The sequence below is a fragment of the Cydia amplana genome, chromosome 2 (assembly GCF_948474715.1).
Source record: "Cydia amplana chromosome 2, ilCydAmpl1.1, whole genome shotgun sequence".
NCBI classification, from domain to species: domain Eukaryota; kingdom Metazoa; phylum Arthropoda; class Insecta; order Lepidoptera; family Tortricidae; genus Cydia; species Cydia amplana.
Window position 1 is genome coordinate 17814494 of NC_086070.1, and position 17143 is coordinate 17831636.

Consider the following 17143-nt stretch of genomic DNA (forward strand, 5'->3'; position numbering starts at 1 on the left):
AGAGCCATGGTTTTATTTGGAGCTGTCGTAACTGTCGTTGAGCGGCGGGAGGCTGTGCGCGAGCGTGCTGTCGAGCTTGCGCGCCTCGTGTTCCAGTGTGTACGAGTCTAGCGCCGGGTCCTGCGGAACAAGTTTCGGTTGTACAATACAGCCAATTAATTTCTGATGCGCTATTACCTAGACCTTCCACATATTTGGTTACCAGGCCGGGCCAACACAGCCGCCAAGCAAAATGCGGGGTATAGACATTTTTTTAACAATGGCGGCGTCTAGATGAACGGAACGGCCACATCACTGTTCGAAAGACGTAACATTTCATGTATATTAAGGAAGTAGTGCCTGTAAAAAAAACCCAGTTGCACTCTGGGAGTGCCGGCAGAAGTGAAAACTCAATGACTAGTGCAAAATGTCTGCAGCACTATGTATAATTGAGGTTAACGCCATCTAGCGTTATTTCGTCGCGTTACTTGAAACCCCTAAGCACATCACTGTTAGTACTCGAGTTATATTAGTACCAGTTAGAGGGAAACTCACTAGATGGCATTTAAATCAATAAAGAAAAACTCAATGACATTGTAACAGTTTTTCGATCAGGTCACGTGTCCGTCTTACGAATCTTACCAGTCGCGAGTTTAACATTTTTTCCCCATCACAAAAAGTGCACAGCGCCGCTAAAGAAGTTTTCACTTCAAAAATCTACTTCAGTTAGCTAGTTTACCTTAGGGTAAATGCCATTCCCGGTTTTTATCCCTACACCCCGGTATAGTTTGTAGCTTTCTAATAGACCCCGAAGGCTAATCCTATTGTCTATTGTTAAGAAAAACCGCTCGTGCCACGTGCCACAACCACCTGCATAAAAAATCGGTACTTCGGTTACTGAGTGCCGGCGAGTCGAACGCTACAGAACCAGTCTAAAATGTGTCGTAACAAAGGCGCGTTATCGGAGAGCGCACCTACACTGGTTTTTTGAGCGTTGGACTAGCCCGCGCTCAGGTGCCAAATAGAATAATTAGGACCCTTTTTTGCAGGTAAGTAGCACGTGCGGTTTTACTGAACAATAGACAATAGGATAAGCCTTCGGGGTCTACTAGAAAGCTACAAACTATACACGGTATATCTAGATCTTGTGTCAAATTACCTGTGAAACAGTACGCAGCGAGTCGCCAAGCGCGGAGCGAAGACGCTGCACGTCGCGAGCGGCGCGCCCGCTGCGCGCCACGTAGCTTTGCCGCCGCCGAATCTCCGCCGACAGCTGGCTGCGCAACTGAGATGCCTGACACAAATAGGTTGCCACAGTTAAACTAACTTAATAGGGATGATGACACATGTTGAATTTTATAACAAAATCTAGTAAAATAGATAGCAAACGAGCAATTTATCACAATAATGTGGATATTAAAATAAAATATTGAAAAATTACAAAAATACAGGACCTGAAAGTTTCAAAATTTTAAAAAAGTTTTTTTAACTTCCAAAAACGATAAAAGTAAGGGTACCATTCGATTCCTTACATTTCATGCAATAAAATATTATTATTCTCTTTATTTATTTTTCCTCTTAAGTTAGGTTATTTATAATATGAATATAAAAGTAAAATATAAAAACACTTACAAAACAATAAAAAAATACATATAAACACATAAAAAACCTAACCTAGAATGCCGCCGGCAGCGGGGCAGGGCCCAAGCTACCGGTGGTCAGGGCCGCAGAGAGAGGAACCGGCGGACTATCCGCGCCGTGTCCAAGATCACCGCCTTCTGCATCTGGCCCTTGATCCAACCACCTAGCGAGAGTCTCTCAAGATGTTGGTCGAGACTCTTCGCTATTAGACCGTTCGCTGAAACAACTATCGGGACAATGATCGTCGAATCAACATCCCACATGGCGGTTATCTCGTGAGCCAAGTCTAGGTACTTACTGGACTTGTCCTTCTCGGCTTTCACGAGATTCTCATCATGGGGGATGGTAATGTCAACGAGCACGGCCCGGCGTTGCGCTCGATCTATTATCACAATATCAGGCTTATTGGCTACAATAGTCCTGTCAGTGATAATAGATCGATCCCAATAGAGCGTGGCACGACCATTCTCAAGAACTGGCACAGGTGAATACTTGTAGTACGGTACTTCGCGGTCCACAAGACCGTATAGAAGAGCAAGCTGTTGGTGAATAATCCTGGCTACGAGATTATGTCTGTGCAAGTACTCGCCGTTAGCAAGATGAGAACAACCGGAAATGATATGCCTGAGTGACTCTCCGGGACGGCGGCATGCCCGACAAATGTCGACCGTACCGTCCTTCAGGATATATTTCCGATAGTTGTTCGTCATTATTACTTCGTCCGCAATTGCACAGGCAAAACCCTCGGTTTCTCCGAAGAGGTCCCCGAATCGTAGCCAGTTCACCGACGCGAGCAGGTCCACATCGGGTCCCGTGAGAGCCTTGTAGAACCGCCCGTGTAGCACCTTACTCTCCCATGCCGCCTTGCGATCCGCAGTACTTAGTACCACAGGTTTGCGCCAGTTCTCGTTTGCCAAGGAGAGCGGCGTGAGGTTTCTGTCTACTGCCACCACATCACGATGCATCCCACACTGGTTGTTAAGGAAATAATTCCTGAGATTGTACACCTCGCGGTTGTGGAGATCCTTGGCGTTTAGGAAGCCTCGGCCTCCACATTTCCGTGGGATGTACAATCTCATAACTGACGAGCGTGGGTGTAGCATCCGATGTGCGGTGAGCAGTGACCGGACCCTCCGATCCAGGGCATCCAGCTCGGTCTGAGTCCACCTTAGTATGCCAAAGGAGTATGTGAGTAGGGGCATTACCCAGGCGTTGAAGGCGCGCACTTTGTTGCCTCCTGACAAAAGACTGTTAAGAACTTTTGTGAGCCGACTGAAAAAGCGCTCCTTCACCGACCGTCTAATACCCTCGTCCTCAATACCCAACGACTGTGACATACCAAGGTATTTATAGGTTTCTGATTCAGAGATAGATCTGAAAGACATTGTCTCAGAAGGTTGTAAATTTGTTGAATTTACAACCCTCCCCCGCTGTACATGCATAACCGCACATTTATCGACACCAAACTCCATGTTGATGGCACTACTGAAGACTTCGGTGGTTTTCAGTAGCTCCTTCAAGTCTTGGTTATTTGGTGCAAATAATTTGAGGTCATCCATGTATAGAAGGTGAGAAATGACTTCACCCTCTCTCCGAAGCCGGCAACCTAGTCCCAAATCCTTCAGCAGGGTGCTGAGGGGATTCAGAGCTAGGCAGAACCATAGAGGACTCAGACTATCACCCTGAAATATTCCTCGCTCAATCCTTATGAAATCCTGCGGGCCAGGGCGGTCATCCCCGCCTCCTGGTTGACGAAGGACTGTGGTCCACTGCCTCATACACGCGCTTAGAAAGGCTCTCAAAGCTGCATCAACTTTATACAGCTCTAAGACCCTCCCCAGCCATGAATGAGGCACCGAATCATAGGCCTTCTTATAGTCAATCCAAGCGGCTGAGAGGGCCTCCCTGTTCCGCCGGATTTGTTGGCAGATGGTCATGTCTATGAGGAGGAGCTCTTTAGTACCACGGGACCCAACCCTACATCCATTTTGAGCGGGGGCCAAAATATTGTTAGCGACAATGTGCGCGTTGATTTTTGTCCTTAAAATGGATGTAAGGAGCTTATAGAGTGTAGGTAAGCACGTGATGGGTCTGTAGTTCTTCGCTTCCGTGGTACTACCGGACTTATAGAGCAGGAAGGTGACACCAGTTGTTAAGGAAGGTGGGAGAGAACCAAGCTCAAGGGCTTGTTGAAATTGTGCTGCCAAGCACGAGTGCGAGCATCGGAACCATTTTAGCCAGAAGTTGTGCAATCCATCCGGCCCAGGACTTTTCCAGTTCTGGGTCGTGCGGATGGCACAACTTACGTCATCGGGGGTGATAGTGACTACCCCCATAGGTTCGATGGACTCGCACTCACGCTCGACAACATTCATCCAACTCCCCTCGGTGTGTCCGACAGGCACCGACCAGATGCTACGCCAAAAGTCAGTCATGGCAGTAGGATCCGGCGGCTGCGTGTCGGACTCACGAAGGTTAGTTTCCTCCCACTTTCGGTACACCTTCCTTTGGTCACTCTGGAAAAGACGATTCTGCTGGAATCGATCCACACGCTCTCTGTAGCGGCGAATACGGTTTGCCCATGCATAGACTTTCTGCTTAAGAAAGTCGATGCGCTCCGTGATATTGGCAATATAGTCGCGGGGCTCAATACCCGTCCCCACGAACGCCTGATTCACAAAGCGCATTACTCGGGGGCGGTTATTGCCCCCCCTAAAGCAGATCAGCTTTGCAATAAGAGTCCTAAAAGAGCTGATACGTCGCTCGATCCGTATTTGCCATGCGGGGGCACCTCCGTCGGTCCTAGGTGCACGTTCAGAGTCCGGAAGCTTGACTCGTGCAACACGGCACGCCGCGATGGCTCCGCAATACATGATCGCGTGCGTATCATCTAAATCTTTACTAGTCCGTAGATATGGCTCTAGTAAAGCGTTTAGGGCTCCCATTAGCGCTAGATTGCGTCTATTCATAGGCAAACGTGGTAATCGTGGCCTAGTGTTGGGAGTGGAGCGATACTGCGTAATCGCCTCATCCAGAGTCCTCCTCAATTGCTCATTGGCTGTACTACTCACACACTGCGCGATCTCCTCCTCGTCGGCGTTGAGATCCACCCGCGGTGCCCCCGGTGCCTGGTCGGGTGTCGGCACCGGATCCGGCGACGTCGCGGGCGGGTCCTGCGCCAAGGTGGAGGCCGCGCAAGCAGAGAGAGCCTCCAGGCGAAGCCGATCAAGTGTCGAGTCATCCAACCGCTTTAGTCGCTGAATGACGCGCACCTGATCCGATAATCGCTGCTCCGACACGGTGATGGTGGGTTCAAGAGCCTGAAACAGAGGCAGTATTCTTGAACGATAGGCGGATAGTTGTGTTCCCCCCTCTGTAGCCCCATAATAGGCGCGCATGACGTTCTCGTTCATTTGTTGAGTCCATCTCATGCGTCGCACTATACCACCGGTAGCGGGAGCCGTGGGCGGGGCAGGATGTCCCGCAGGCCCCAAGCGTGCCGGCAGCGGTGGCCGCCCTCGTCGCGCAGGTGGTCGTGGCGGCGGCGGCGGCGGCCCGCTCTCGTCACTGGACCCGTCTGTGTCAGGCGCCGTTGCGAACTCGTCGCCTGACGACGATGCGGACGAGGAAGTGGACGAGGCGGGCGGGGGTGGTGGGCGTGCGTTTGTTGTTACCGCTTTAGCTTTAGCTCGACTCCTTGTAATCATTTCTTAGTTTTGCCGGTGGTGTATGACAACTGTCAACACGGTAGTTATGCGGGTGCGATACCATGATCGAGGTGTTTACAATGAAATATATCAGTTGTCCGCATAATTTAATAATAACTCTGTTCACACATGAGTAAATTATCAGTATTTTAGGGCAAAAACCACATGTAAAAATATAATTTATGAAAAGAAATATAAAAGGACGTCTGTCAGTGTCAGCGGTTTTTTTTTTTTTTTTTTTTTTTTTTTTTTTTTTTTTTTTTTTTTTTTTTTTTTGCCTTATTATTATTATTATTTATAAAGCAGGCAGGCAGTTGAAATAACTGATAATGCCTGTATCCAGAGTCATCAACAGAGTTTTCCGTGCTGAGTAGAATTTGCATTGTGCTTATCTAATTTGTTCTTGAACTCATTGACACTTTGGGCCGATACTACGTCTTCTGGGAGTTTGTTCCAAGCTTTGACCACTCTGTTGCTAAAGAAGTGTCTATGAGGATTATTGTAGGACCTGCGAGACACCAGCTTATACTGATGACCTCTCAGACGGTTGTTATTATTGCGTTCTAGCATCTTATGGAAGTCTTTGAGATCATAGTGTTGGGTTAGTATTTTATATGTCTCGATCAGATCTCCACGCTCTCTACGCTCCTTCAAGGTTGTGAGCTTTAGGAAGTGTAGTCTTTCTTCATAGGACATGTTTTTGAGTTTCTTCGGTTTTTTGGTGAAACTACGTTGAACCTTCTCCAACATGTCAATATCCTTCATAAAATAAGGGCTCCACACTTGAAATGCGTACTCCAATATAGGCCTAACATAGGTTTTGTGAATTTTTAGCATCATATCTGGCGTCAGAATCCCAAAAGCTTTTCTTATGAGGTAGATAAGGCTCTTTGCTTTCTTATATTGCTTTCTTATATATTGTATAGCAACTATATACATAAACGCAATATTTCACCGACAAAAACGCAATTTTCTTGTTTTGTCCATACTACAAGATGGGCGATGACGTCACAGCCCTTGGCCGTTTTGTATAGGGCGTTTCGCGAGTGAAGTGCGACTGTCGGCCTTTGACTACAATTTCTGACTTTTGTGTTACTTTAATGCAATGGGTCCCATATAGACATTTGATCCTAAAAACAAACCCGATCGATTGATACCATAAAAAAATTTAGTCATGTAGCCTATTATATGGTATAAATAAATATTATAGGACATTCTTACACAGATTGACTAAGTCCCACAGTAAGCTCAAGAAGGCTTGTGACTCGGGAACAAATATATATGCTCATCACACAAATAAATGCCCTTAGCGGGATTCGAACCCAGGTACGCGGCTTAAGAGGCAGTGTATAACTTTACTATAAAACAATAGGTAAACACTTTCACGTCAACTCGGAAAGGATATATGTGGGTTTCCATAAGAGGGGTCCTTATGCTTCATCTGTAATAAGGACGTTTTTATCAGAATTTCTGTTGACATTTTATATGGGAACGTGCTTATTGCACTTGAAGCATAAGGACCCTTCTGTATTGAAAAGCCACATACCTCTTTGAAATTAGTGCGCAAATTCAGCAATGTTCCGCTAACTTCGCTTTTAATAGATATAAGCGACGCACAGTATAAGTACCTACGTAACGGTATTTTGTGGTAGGCACATATTATTTAGAATCCTGTTTAAAGGTTTCTGATGTTATTTCCTGATTCGAAAACGAAGTGTGGTCTGTATTTTTCCTTAAAATGATGGGCTCCTGTAGGTAAGTAATAACAATACGAATAACTTCGTAAACACGTCATAGATCAGAGGTCCCGATTTATCCCGTCCCGTAATTTCGTTATTACCCAGTGCTGTCGGGACCGGGAATTATATGCCTGATGGTTTTAATGACATAGCATAGGTCACGTTCAGAAAACAATAGGGATGATGACACACGTTGAATTTTATTTTTATTATTTAGCTAACTAGATAGAAAATGAGCAATTAATAGATTTGACAGTTTATAAAACGCAAAATCAAAAAGCGGCCAAGTGCGAGTCGGACTCGCCCATGAAGGGTTCCGTATTTAGGCGATTTATGACGTATAAAAAAAAACTACTTACTAGATCTCGTTCAAACCAATTTTCGGTGGAAGTTTACATGGTAATGTACATCATATATTTTTTTTAGTTTTATCATTCTCTTATTTTAGAAGTTACAGGGGGGGGGGACACACACATTTTAGCACTTTGGAACTGTCTCTCGCGCAAACTATTCAGTTTAGAAAAAAATGATATTAGAAACCTCAATATGATTTTTGAAGACCTATCCATAGATACCCCACACGTATGGGTTTGATGAACAAAAAATTTTTTGAGTTTCAGTTCGAAGTATGGGGAACCCCAAAAATTTATTGTTTTTTTTCTATTTTTGTGTGAAAATCTTAATGCGGTTCACAGAATACAGCTACTTACCAAGTTTCAACAGTATAGTTCTTATAGTTTCGGAGAAAAGTGGCTGTGACATACGGACGGACAGACAGACAGACAGACGGACAGACGGACAGACAGACAGACAGACATGACGAATCTATAAGGGTTCCGTTTTTTGCCATTTGGCTACGGAACCCTAAAAATGAAATTACTTTACCTGTGGTTCTAAAATTTTATAAACTTTTATCGGACGTAGGACGACAACGTATTTAAAAGGCAAAATATGGACTTAACTCTGGGTGTTTTAACCTTTTGACCGCCAAACATATCAACTGACGCGCGCATTTACAGTGTAATATAGACCTTCATGCATTCCAATAAGGTTTACAATAGCGCGCTATATTTTTTTTTTAAAAAGCGGCCAAGTGCGAGTCGGACTCGCCCATGAAGGGTTCCGTATTTAGGCGATTTATGACGTATTAAAAAAAAACTACTTACTAGATCTCGTTCAAACCAATTTTCGGTGGAAGTTTACATTAATGTACATCATATATTTTTTTTAGTTTTATCATTCTCTTATTTTAGAAGTTACAGGGGGGGGACGGGACACATTTTACCACTTTGGAAGTGTCTCTCGCGCAAACTATTCAGTTTAGAAAAAAATGATATTAGAAACCTCAATATCATTTTTGAAGACCTATCCATAGATACCCCACACGTATGGGTTTGATGAAAAAAATTTTTTTGAGTTTCAGTTCGAAGTATGGGGAACCCCAAAAATTTATTGTTTTTTTTCTATTTTAGTGTGAAAATCTTAATAAATAAATAAATAAATAATTAATGTGGTTCACAGAATACATCTACTTACCAAGTTTCAACAGTATAGTTCTTATAGTTTCGGAGAAAAGTGGCTGTGACATACGGACGGACAGACAGACGGACAGACAGACAGACATGACGAATCTAAGGGTTCCGTTTTTTGCCATTTGGCTACGGAACCCTAAAAAATAGAGTTAATGGCGTTTGTGAATGTACCTGGTTCTCGAGCCTGATGATCTGCTGCCGGTGACTGGCCTCTCTAGCTTCCAGGAGCCGCTCGGCTTGCAGGGCGGCCTGCCGGTAGTGGTCGGTATCTTCGCGCCGGCTCGGCGATGCCGTGGATAGGTCACTGAGGTAGCGAGTTCGCGCCAATTTCAGTTCTGCCTCCTAAAACATTATATCTGTAGCGGAGTGACATTTAGGAACGCACTCCTAAAATTATGTTATCTATAGCTGTCACTTTGACAGCTCTCTCTTACCTATCTAATAACGACAGACGGATGTGCTGTATAATAAGATCATTGTAAATAATATTAAGAAGAAAGTTATTACTAAAATAAACACAAGAACAAGTCTAACAGGTGTTTTATTGAAGATACTACAATATCAAGTCAATGTTCAGTGACAAATGTAACTTTTAAATGCAGACTACACTTTTCTTTGTATTCGGCCACAGTACTATAGGTAAACCAGAACTTTGGGAGTATTGTCAAGAGGGCGCTCGTTTTGAATTTTATATAGCAACAATTTGTATAGTGGGGACAATGGAAATTGGCAGATGATTTTTGTTTTATTCCGACAACTTTAATAAGTGCGAAGTTTGATGTTTGGATATTTCTTCAGTTTTTACGCTTAAATGGCTGACTCGATTTAGATAAAATGAATAGCGTGAATATCATCCAAATCTATTTTCTTTTTTTGTTTTCTTTTTTTTAGGTTTGGTCGTTTAATTCCGCCCTTACGCCCTTCGCTAGCAATCCGTGATACCGATGCATGCAATACACCTAATACACAAATCAAATTATTACAAGACATCAACCAAATCGTGACGACCTGACTATAGTGACATTTGTCCATAAGTTTGAAACTTACCCGTCAAATCAGATGCTAATTTCGTTATGTTTTCTAATGGAAGAAATTTCTCTCCCGCACGTTTTTTTTCCAATAAATAACTATATACACTATTTACAACTTTTTTCTCTGTAAAATCTAAAACTTTCGGCATGATTATTGCAGTCTAATAATAATTCACACGAAACTAGACAAAGCAATGTTTACATTGTCAATATTGACAACTATCATAGAGGGTAGATGTTGTCTATTATTAAAATTGTTGCCATTGCTAGAAATTAGTACCAACAAATTTCCGTAACATGGCGCACCCTCAATAGATCCTGGTTCACCTATAATTCAAAAGATGTAAAACTAGATGGGTTTGTTACGGCCATCTGACAGCTCAAAGATTAGTTCAGGTTTGTCCCATTGCATCGTATATACATTCAGTTTTCGAATAAATGGACAGTCAGGTCCTTATCGTCTTCTAAAATGAAATTGAAAATCGGCTGTATACTGTAGAGGGTAACACAGGAGCCTCGTACTTATTGCAGCGAAGTATAATGGCAAGTTTAAGCTTCCAATGTAGTCAACAAGATGGCAGACCCTACAATGCACAAGAAAACTGCAGAGGGCAGTACTTTGGCGTCAAGTGTCAATGTACAGTTTATGTGTCCGATTCAGGCTACTACAAGATGGCAGATCAGCAATGCGCACGGAAGGGCACGCTAAGCGCTCAGATTCGAATCCTTGTAGAGCATCTAGTTGTCGGGTCGGGGTCTAGTTGAATCGGGACCTAATTAAAAAATAATAATTCTGCCGTACATAGACGCACATGACATACAAATGTATACTTGGTCTCCCGCGGTACAGGCCTAGCCTAGTGCGGGGACTCCTGGAAATTCTGTATTACGTAACCCATGATATGCACCCACTCGATGTCACATTTCGGTATTGTACTGTTCTGTTTTGTGTGCAATAAACTTACTTTTATAGCTGGTCAAGCAAATCTTGTCAGTAAAAAAAAGGCGCGAAATTCGAATTTTCTATGGGACGAAATCCCTTCGCGCCTACATTTTTCAAATTTGCCGCCTTTTTTTACTGTCAAGATCTGCTTGACCAGCTATATCTCTTACCTTATCAGCAAGCTCTTTCTCCATGCGCCGAATCTTCATCTTGAGCTCTCTGTTCTCAAGCTCCAACAAGGTTAGGTCGGCGCGGAAACTCTTGTCGTTGCGTCCCGCGCTCAGGTTCGAGTCCTTGTAGCGCATCGAGTCTTTAGTTGAATCGGGACCTAAACGTGATGTTCAGAAAAATATATGGATTTGACATATCTTATCTTCAGCCTTGGAGGATATAATCAAACGGAGACGCCATGTCTGTAATTTTCTGTACAAAACAGTCTGCCGATTTTTGCGGGGGAGGGAAACGTCAAATGTATGCGTAACGTAAAAATAGCCATGTCAGATAAACGTCAGTACATACATTGTGTATGACCGTTGGCCGCCTATTTTCGACAGAGGGGAAAGCCTGTTAATGGCTACTCCGTTTAGTTGTATCCTCCAAGTCTTCAGCTAACTTGTGAAATATGTAAAGATTACAACAAGTATTCCCTTACAGTTATATAGGAAATACGTTGACATTGTAAATCTATTCTGTACTCTAGTCTTAAAAACCGAAATTAAGCAGCAGTAACGTGTCAAAATGATGCGTAGAAAGTTAATTCCACAGTGACGTGACCGGTAAAACCCTTATTAATACGTCAAAAATAAGGACAAATATGTGTTCAAACGCATCAATAAATATGTGAAGAAGCGCTGGTGGCCTAGCGGTAAGAGCGTGCGGCTTGCAATCCAGAGGTAGCGGGTTCAACCCCGGCTCGTACCAATGAGTTTTTCGAAACTTAAGTACGAAATATCATTTAATATTTACCGGTCGCTTTTCGGTCAAGGAAAACATCATCGTGAGGAAACCGGACTAATCCCAATATTAAGGCCTAGTTTCCCCTCCGGGTCGGAAGGTTAGATGGCAGTCGCTTATAAACTAGTGCCCACGCCAATTCCTGGGATGCCGGCACAACGCAAGGAATATGATGATGTGTTCAAACGCATAAGTGTAAAGCAGGGATGTTGCGAATATCCGCATCCGCAACCGCGGAACTTCCGCATTATTTTCAACATCCGCATCCGCATAAAATCGATGCGGATGCGGATGTGGAACAGGTCGGTACAGGAACGTCTTAGCATCGGCTTTTAGTGCTTGACTGCTAGGTAATTTAGTCATTAGCCAAAAAACCTATTAAAAATTAGCAGTCAAGCGTGAGTGGGACTTAATATACGGAACCCTTGGACCGCGAGTCCGACTCGCACTTGGCAGGTTTTTTGAAATAAAAATTACTAAAATGTAATATTTGATGTTTTTTATGTACCTATCTTGACATCCGCATCCGCGGATGTGAGCCTTTAAAAATCCGCATCCGCGGATGTCAAAAAATCGGCATCCGCAACATCCCTGGTGTAAAGTATATGCTAGTAATAATTACCGGAATCCAAATCCGAGTAGTAAACAGTCTTCTCGGTCCTGTCGTGGCTCTTGCTGCGAAGTGCCGAAGTCCTGTTCAGGCGGCGATCGGCCTCCACCTTACGGGCTGTCTCTTGCAGAGCATCGTTCTGAACAGCCAATAATTATGTTAAAGCTTTTTCTATTGCAAGACATCGTAAATGTATTATTAATAGATCAACTACCGCCATATGAAAAAAAAATTTGGAAATCATGCATTCTTTGGTATGATTTACCCTATTTATTGATTTTCCTGTTATTCAGTTTTATTTAGCACCACCTACTTTAATCTATGAATTATTTAGTTACATATTCCAGCATATGGACATGATAGAAAAAGGCATAACTAGGGGATAATTGCCATAAAATGTCTGGGTTAAAATTGTTAAACAAGATTATCAATTATTTGAAAATCTCGAATTGCAATCTGCCGTATCTCGAAAATCGACCTCGTGATTCCATATTGTCTGTTGATCACAGCCCTATTTGGATTTCTAACTGCCTGCCTTTTTTATCTGTATTAATTAGATAGGGATGAGTAGTTTATCTCGCGCGCGAGATACTGTCCCGACGCAATCGTGCTAAGCCTACTGTATACATATATACGCTTGCCTTAGCCTTCAGTTCGTTACGCTCGCGCTGCAGCGCGTGCAATTCCCGCTCCATCTCGCTGTCGGCGCTCTCCTTGCCGTCCCAAGTCGTCATACGTAGCTGCGACTCCAAGCCTGACCTGCTCACAAAATGCCCATCATTTTTATTTCGCTAGATATTGTTAACACGATTACATTCCCAAAAACTTAAACGACCTTATCTTAGCCTGTGGCGCCTAAACCGATGAGCGGTCTGGTGCCAACCATAAGTGTACGGCCTGAGTAGACGCTCGAAGCGGAGCGTTCGGCGGGGCGTGCAGCGTGGCGTCGGGGTCAGGAGTAATTTGAGCAGCGTGCACTAAGGCCACTACTATACGTTTGCATTTGTTTAACATGCACGCCGCACGCCCCGCCCCGCTGCACGCCCAACTCGAGCGTCCACTCAGGCCTTACACTAAGGTTGAGTTACCTCGCTGAATGCTGAGAAATAAACGAGCCAGCCCTCTGATCACCGATGGTGCAGATGAGCAAGTATTTACCATTTATTCTTGTTTGTAATACATAGTATGGTATTTATCATACTTGTTTGTAATGGTATGGATTGATGAACATCAAATGCATACAAAACCCTTTAAATCGAGAAATACCTGTAAATTCACTTTTGGCCCGCCTTTCTGATATGAGTCATGTATACCTTTGCGATATTCGGAAGATTGCGGGTCACTTCTGGCTCAGGACCGGGATAAGTGGCGTACTCGAAGAGGCCTATGCTCAGCAGTGGGCGATAAAAGGCTGATATGATGATGATGATACCTTTGCACTTCGACGTTGGCTAGTTGCGTCGTAAGCCTGTGCACTTGATCCTCCAGAGTGCAGTTCAATCTCTTCAGCTCGACGAGCGCTGACTTCGCGCTTTCTAACTTCTCGCTCAGTACGCGTCGCTCGTTCTCGCAATTGGCTGAAACAAATTAGGTAAGGTCTTGAATACCGTACACAGTTTCTTCCCGCGTTCTCAGCCTTTTCGCTATCATAATAAATGTTTCTAAAGTTACATTTATCAAATTGGCGAATGAATACAAAAAAGTCGTAGATATAAGCTCTGTACTCGGTCTCGCGTACTTTTCAGTGTGATTGCACCTTTTATAGACGCGCAAGTGCGCAACAATCTAAAAGGGATTTAGAACAGAGTAGAACTTGGCCTCGATGAGCATGCGCTGAGTCTTGTTCAACTCTTGTTGTCTTTTTGTTGTTGTTGTTGTTGTCTTGTTATTGTGGTTGTTGTTGAGTGTTGTCAACTCAGCTCTGAGCTCGCTCTCGGCAGAGGCGGCCTTTTGAAGCAACATCAACAGCTGCTCGACCGTACGCTTCAGTAACGTGCAGCGCGGTCTTATAACTAAAGCTACGGACAAAGGAAAACTTACCGATGTTCTTCTGAATCTGCCTCAATTTGTCCATAGCATTCTGCTCGTTGTTCTTCGCCTCGTTGAGCATGCGCTGAGTCTTGCTCAGCTCCGCTCTGAGCTCGCTCTCGGCAGAGGCGGCCTTTTGAAGCGACGTGGAAAGTTGCCCAACCGTGCCCTTCAGTAACGTGCAGCGCGATCTTAGAACTAAAGCTACGGACAAAGGAAAACTTACCGATGTTCTTCTGAATCTGCCTCAATTTGTCCATAGCATTCTGCTCGTTGTTCTTCGCCTCGTTGAGCATGCGCTGAGTCTTGCTCAGCTCCGCTCTGAGCTCGCTCTCGGCAGAGGCGGCCTTTTGAAGCGACGTGGAAAGTTGCCCAACCGTGCCCTTCAGTAACGTGCAGCGCGATCTTAGAACTAAAGCTATGGACAAAGGAAAACTTACCGATGTTCTTCTGAATCTGCCTCAATTTGTCCATAGCATTCTGCTCGTTGTTCTTCGCCTCGTTGAGCATGCGCTGAGTCTTGCTCAGCTCCGCTCTGAGCTCGCTCTCGGCAGAGACGGCTTTTTTAGCGAGATCGACACATGATCGACCGTGCCCTTGAGTGACGTACATCGATCTTCTAACTAACGCTAAAGACAAAGGAAAACTTACCGATGTTCTTCTGAATCTGCCTCAATTTGTCCATAGCATTCTGCTCGTTGTTCTTCGCCTCGTTGAGCATGCGCTGAGTCTTGCTCAGCTCCGCTCTGAGCTCGCTCTCGGCTGAGGCGGCCTTTTGAAGCGACGTGGAAAGTTGCCCAACCGTGCCCTTCAGTAACGTGCAGCGCGATCTTAGAACTAAAGCTATGGACAAAGGAAAACTTACCGATGTTCTTCTGAATCTGCCTCAATTTGTCCATAGCATTCTGCTCGTTGTTCTTCGCCTCGTTGAGCATGCGCTGAGTCTTGCTCAGCTCCGCTCTGAGCTCGCTCTCGGCAGAGACGGCTTTTTTAGCGAGATCGACACATGATCGACCGTGCCCTTGAGTGACGTACATCGATCTTCTAACTAACGCTAAAGACAAAGGAAAACTTACCGATGTTCTTCTGAATCTGCCTCAATTTGTCCATAGCATTCTGCTCGTTGTTCTTCGCCTCGTTGAGCATGCGCTGAGTCTTGCTCAGCTCCGCTCTGAGCTCGCTCTCGGCAGAGGCGGCCTTTTGAAGCGACGTGGAAAGTTGCCCAACCGTGCCCTTCAGTAACGTGCAGCGCGATCTTAGAACTAAAGCTATGGACAAAGGAAAACTTACCGATGTTCTTCTGAATCTGCCTCAATTTGTCCATAGCATTCTGCTCGTTGTTCTTCGCCTCGTTGAGCATGCGCTGAGTCTTGCTCAACTCCGCTCTGAGCTCGCTCTCGGCAGAGGCGGCTTTTTGAAGCGACGTCGACAGTTGCTCAACGGTGCCTTTGAGTGACGTGCATCGGTCTTCTAGTGAGGCTATGGTGCGAGCGTAACCCTCGCAGCGCTCTTGGAGTTTCTGGACAATGGAATTCGTTGTAGATTTAAAATGCATAATGGCGTTATTCATAAACGGCTGATGACTTAATCAGCTGATGATCATCGTTTGTCCCTCTCTATGGCATAACGACAGATAGGGCCAACGGTGATCATCAACTGATTAAGTTAGCAGACATTTATGAATAACGCCGTGGATAGTGCGTTACTAGCGATTTAAGGTTAAGGTAGAGTTCACAACACGTTCGGAAATTAAAAATCTGAGTATTTATATTTGCCTGCGTAATGACAAGCCGCCTGCCCCTTAGATATCTTGGTTAATCGTGGCCACTGACAATCCAACCTCTAGACTGAGCTTAGGCCAATTCTTTCATGAAACCGATGCTGCCAAAAATACGGGGGTGCGGGGGGACGAGGTGAGCGAATCCCTTGCCGTGATTGGTCCGTTCAAAGACACGGACCAATCACGGCGCGGGATTGACTCGAAGATGGAGTAACGCTACCGTATGTGTGGCAGAGGGGGTAGCGCGACTATGCTATGTCTAGAGATTGGATTGTCTGTGATCGTGGCTAATTCGTACACGTCGTCACTTGTTATTTGCCCGCGGGCCGCTTGTCTATTTATGTTCGAAATTTGAATACTCGTTGTAAACGGATGTTTAGGGTTTTTGTGGTCAATACTAGTTTACCTTGAGCGCCTGGTCCCGGTCCCGGGCCGCCACGGCCGCGCGCTGCACGTCGCCCTCCAGCTGCGCGCGCCGCACGTCCAGCCGCGCCGCGCGCCCTGACAACAACCCCAACATTACAACCCCACGTTACATGTTTAGCAATAGTAGACCAGGTACCTTAAAACCACGATTTACCCGCAATGTAGTGCGGAGTATGTTCCCCTCCACTGTTCGTTACGTTACTATATAAGCATGTACCGATCTTAATTAGACAGTGTTATAATAAACCTCTTACCGACAATAACGTGTGTTTCGCTTACACATCTCCCACATCACATGGCGATCCTGCCAGTCGTGATTGTGGTGAGCGCGAGTGAATGAAAGGAAAGCGGTAAAACCGAAGGCTTTAAGAGATCCGGCTCGCGTAAAGGAAGCGGGAGAATTTGAAGACCGCCGTTCTATATGGACCGTATCATACGATTCGCGGTCACCACATTCCATTTGATTGACTTTGACCATAATAACTTTACTAGTACTATTAACAGTAGTCAATAATACCTTCAGCCGCTGCTAGCGCCTCCCTCAGCTGGCCTACTTCTTGCACGCGCTCCGCCAACTGTACTCGCAAATTCTCGCCTTTATTCTGCGAAAACCACTCCAATTATGAACTTCTACAATTACATATTCGAATTTAATATGTTTATAATAACATACACTCCAACAATTTAAAAAATTTACGATTTTTTTACGTATCGAACGTCAAACATTTAGGTTTCTCAAAATCATCATTAAGTAACTGCTATTTTGCAAGATT

The 17143-nt window shown here is 44.7% G+C and overlaps 1 protein-coding gene across 1 annotated transcript in view; it reads right to left on the reverse strand.

The window, feature by feature from the left end:
• LOC134656531 (rootletin) overlaps positions 1 to 17143 on the reverse strand; it is a 52442-nt gene continuing 35299 nt past the window's right edge. The window contains exons 43-55 of the mRNA XM_063512094.1: positions 16888 to 16972; positions 16351 to 16445; positions 15239 to 15683; positions 14816 to 15007; positions 14605 to 14760; positions 14177 to 14410; positions 13569 to 13713; positions 12778 to 12895; positions 12149 to 12287; positions 10743 to 10900; positions 8770 to 8940; positions 1139 to 1273; positions 1 to 120 (exon numbers count right to left, since the gene is read on the reverse strand). Coding sequence (XP_063368164.1) covers positions 13 to 120; positions 1139 to 1273; positions 8770 to 8940; positions 10743 to 10900; positions 12149 to 12287; positions 12778 to 12895; positions 13569 to 13713; positions 14177 to 14410; positions 14605 to 14760; positions 14816 to 15007; positions 15239 to 15683; positions 16351 to 16445; positions 16888 to 16972 — 2181 coding nt within the window. The 3' untranslated portion in view covers positions 1 to 12. The remainder of the gene's footprint in view (positions 121 to 1138; positions 1274 to 8769; positions 8941 to 10742; positions 10901 to 12148; positions 12288 to 12777; positions 12896 to 13568; positions 13714 to 14176; positions 14411 to 14604; positions 14761 to 14815; positions 15008 to 15238; positions 15684 to 16350; positions 16446 to 16887; positions 16973 to 17143) is intronic.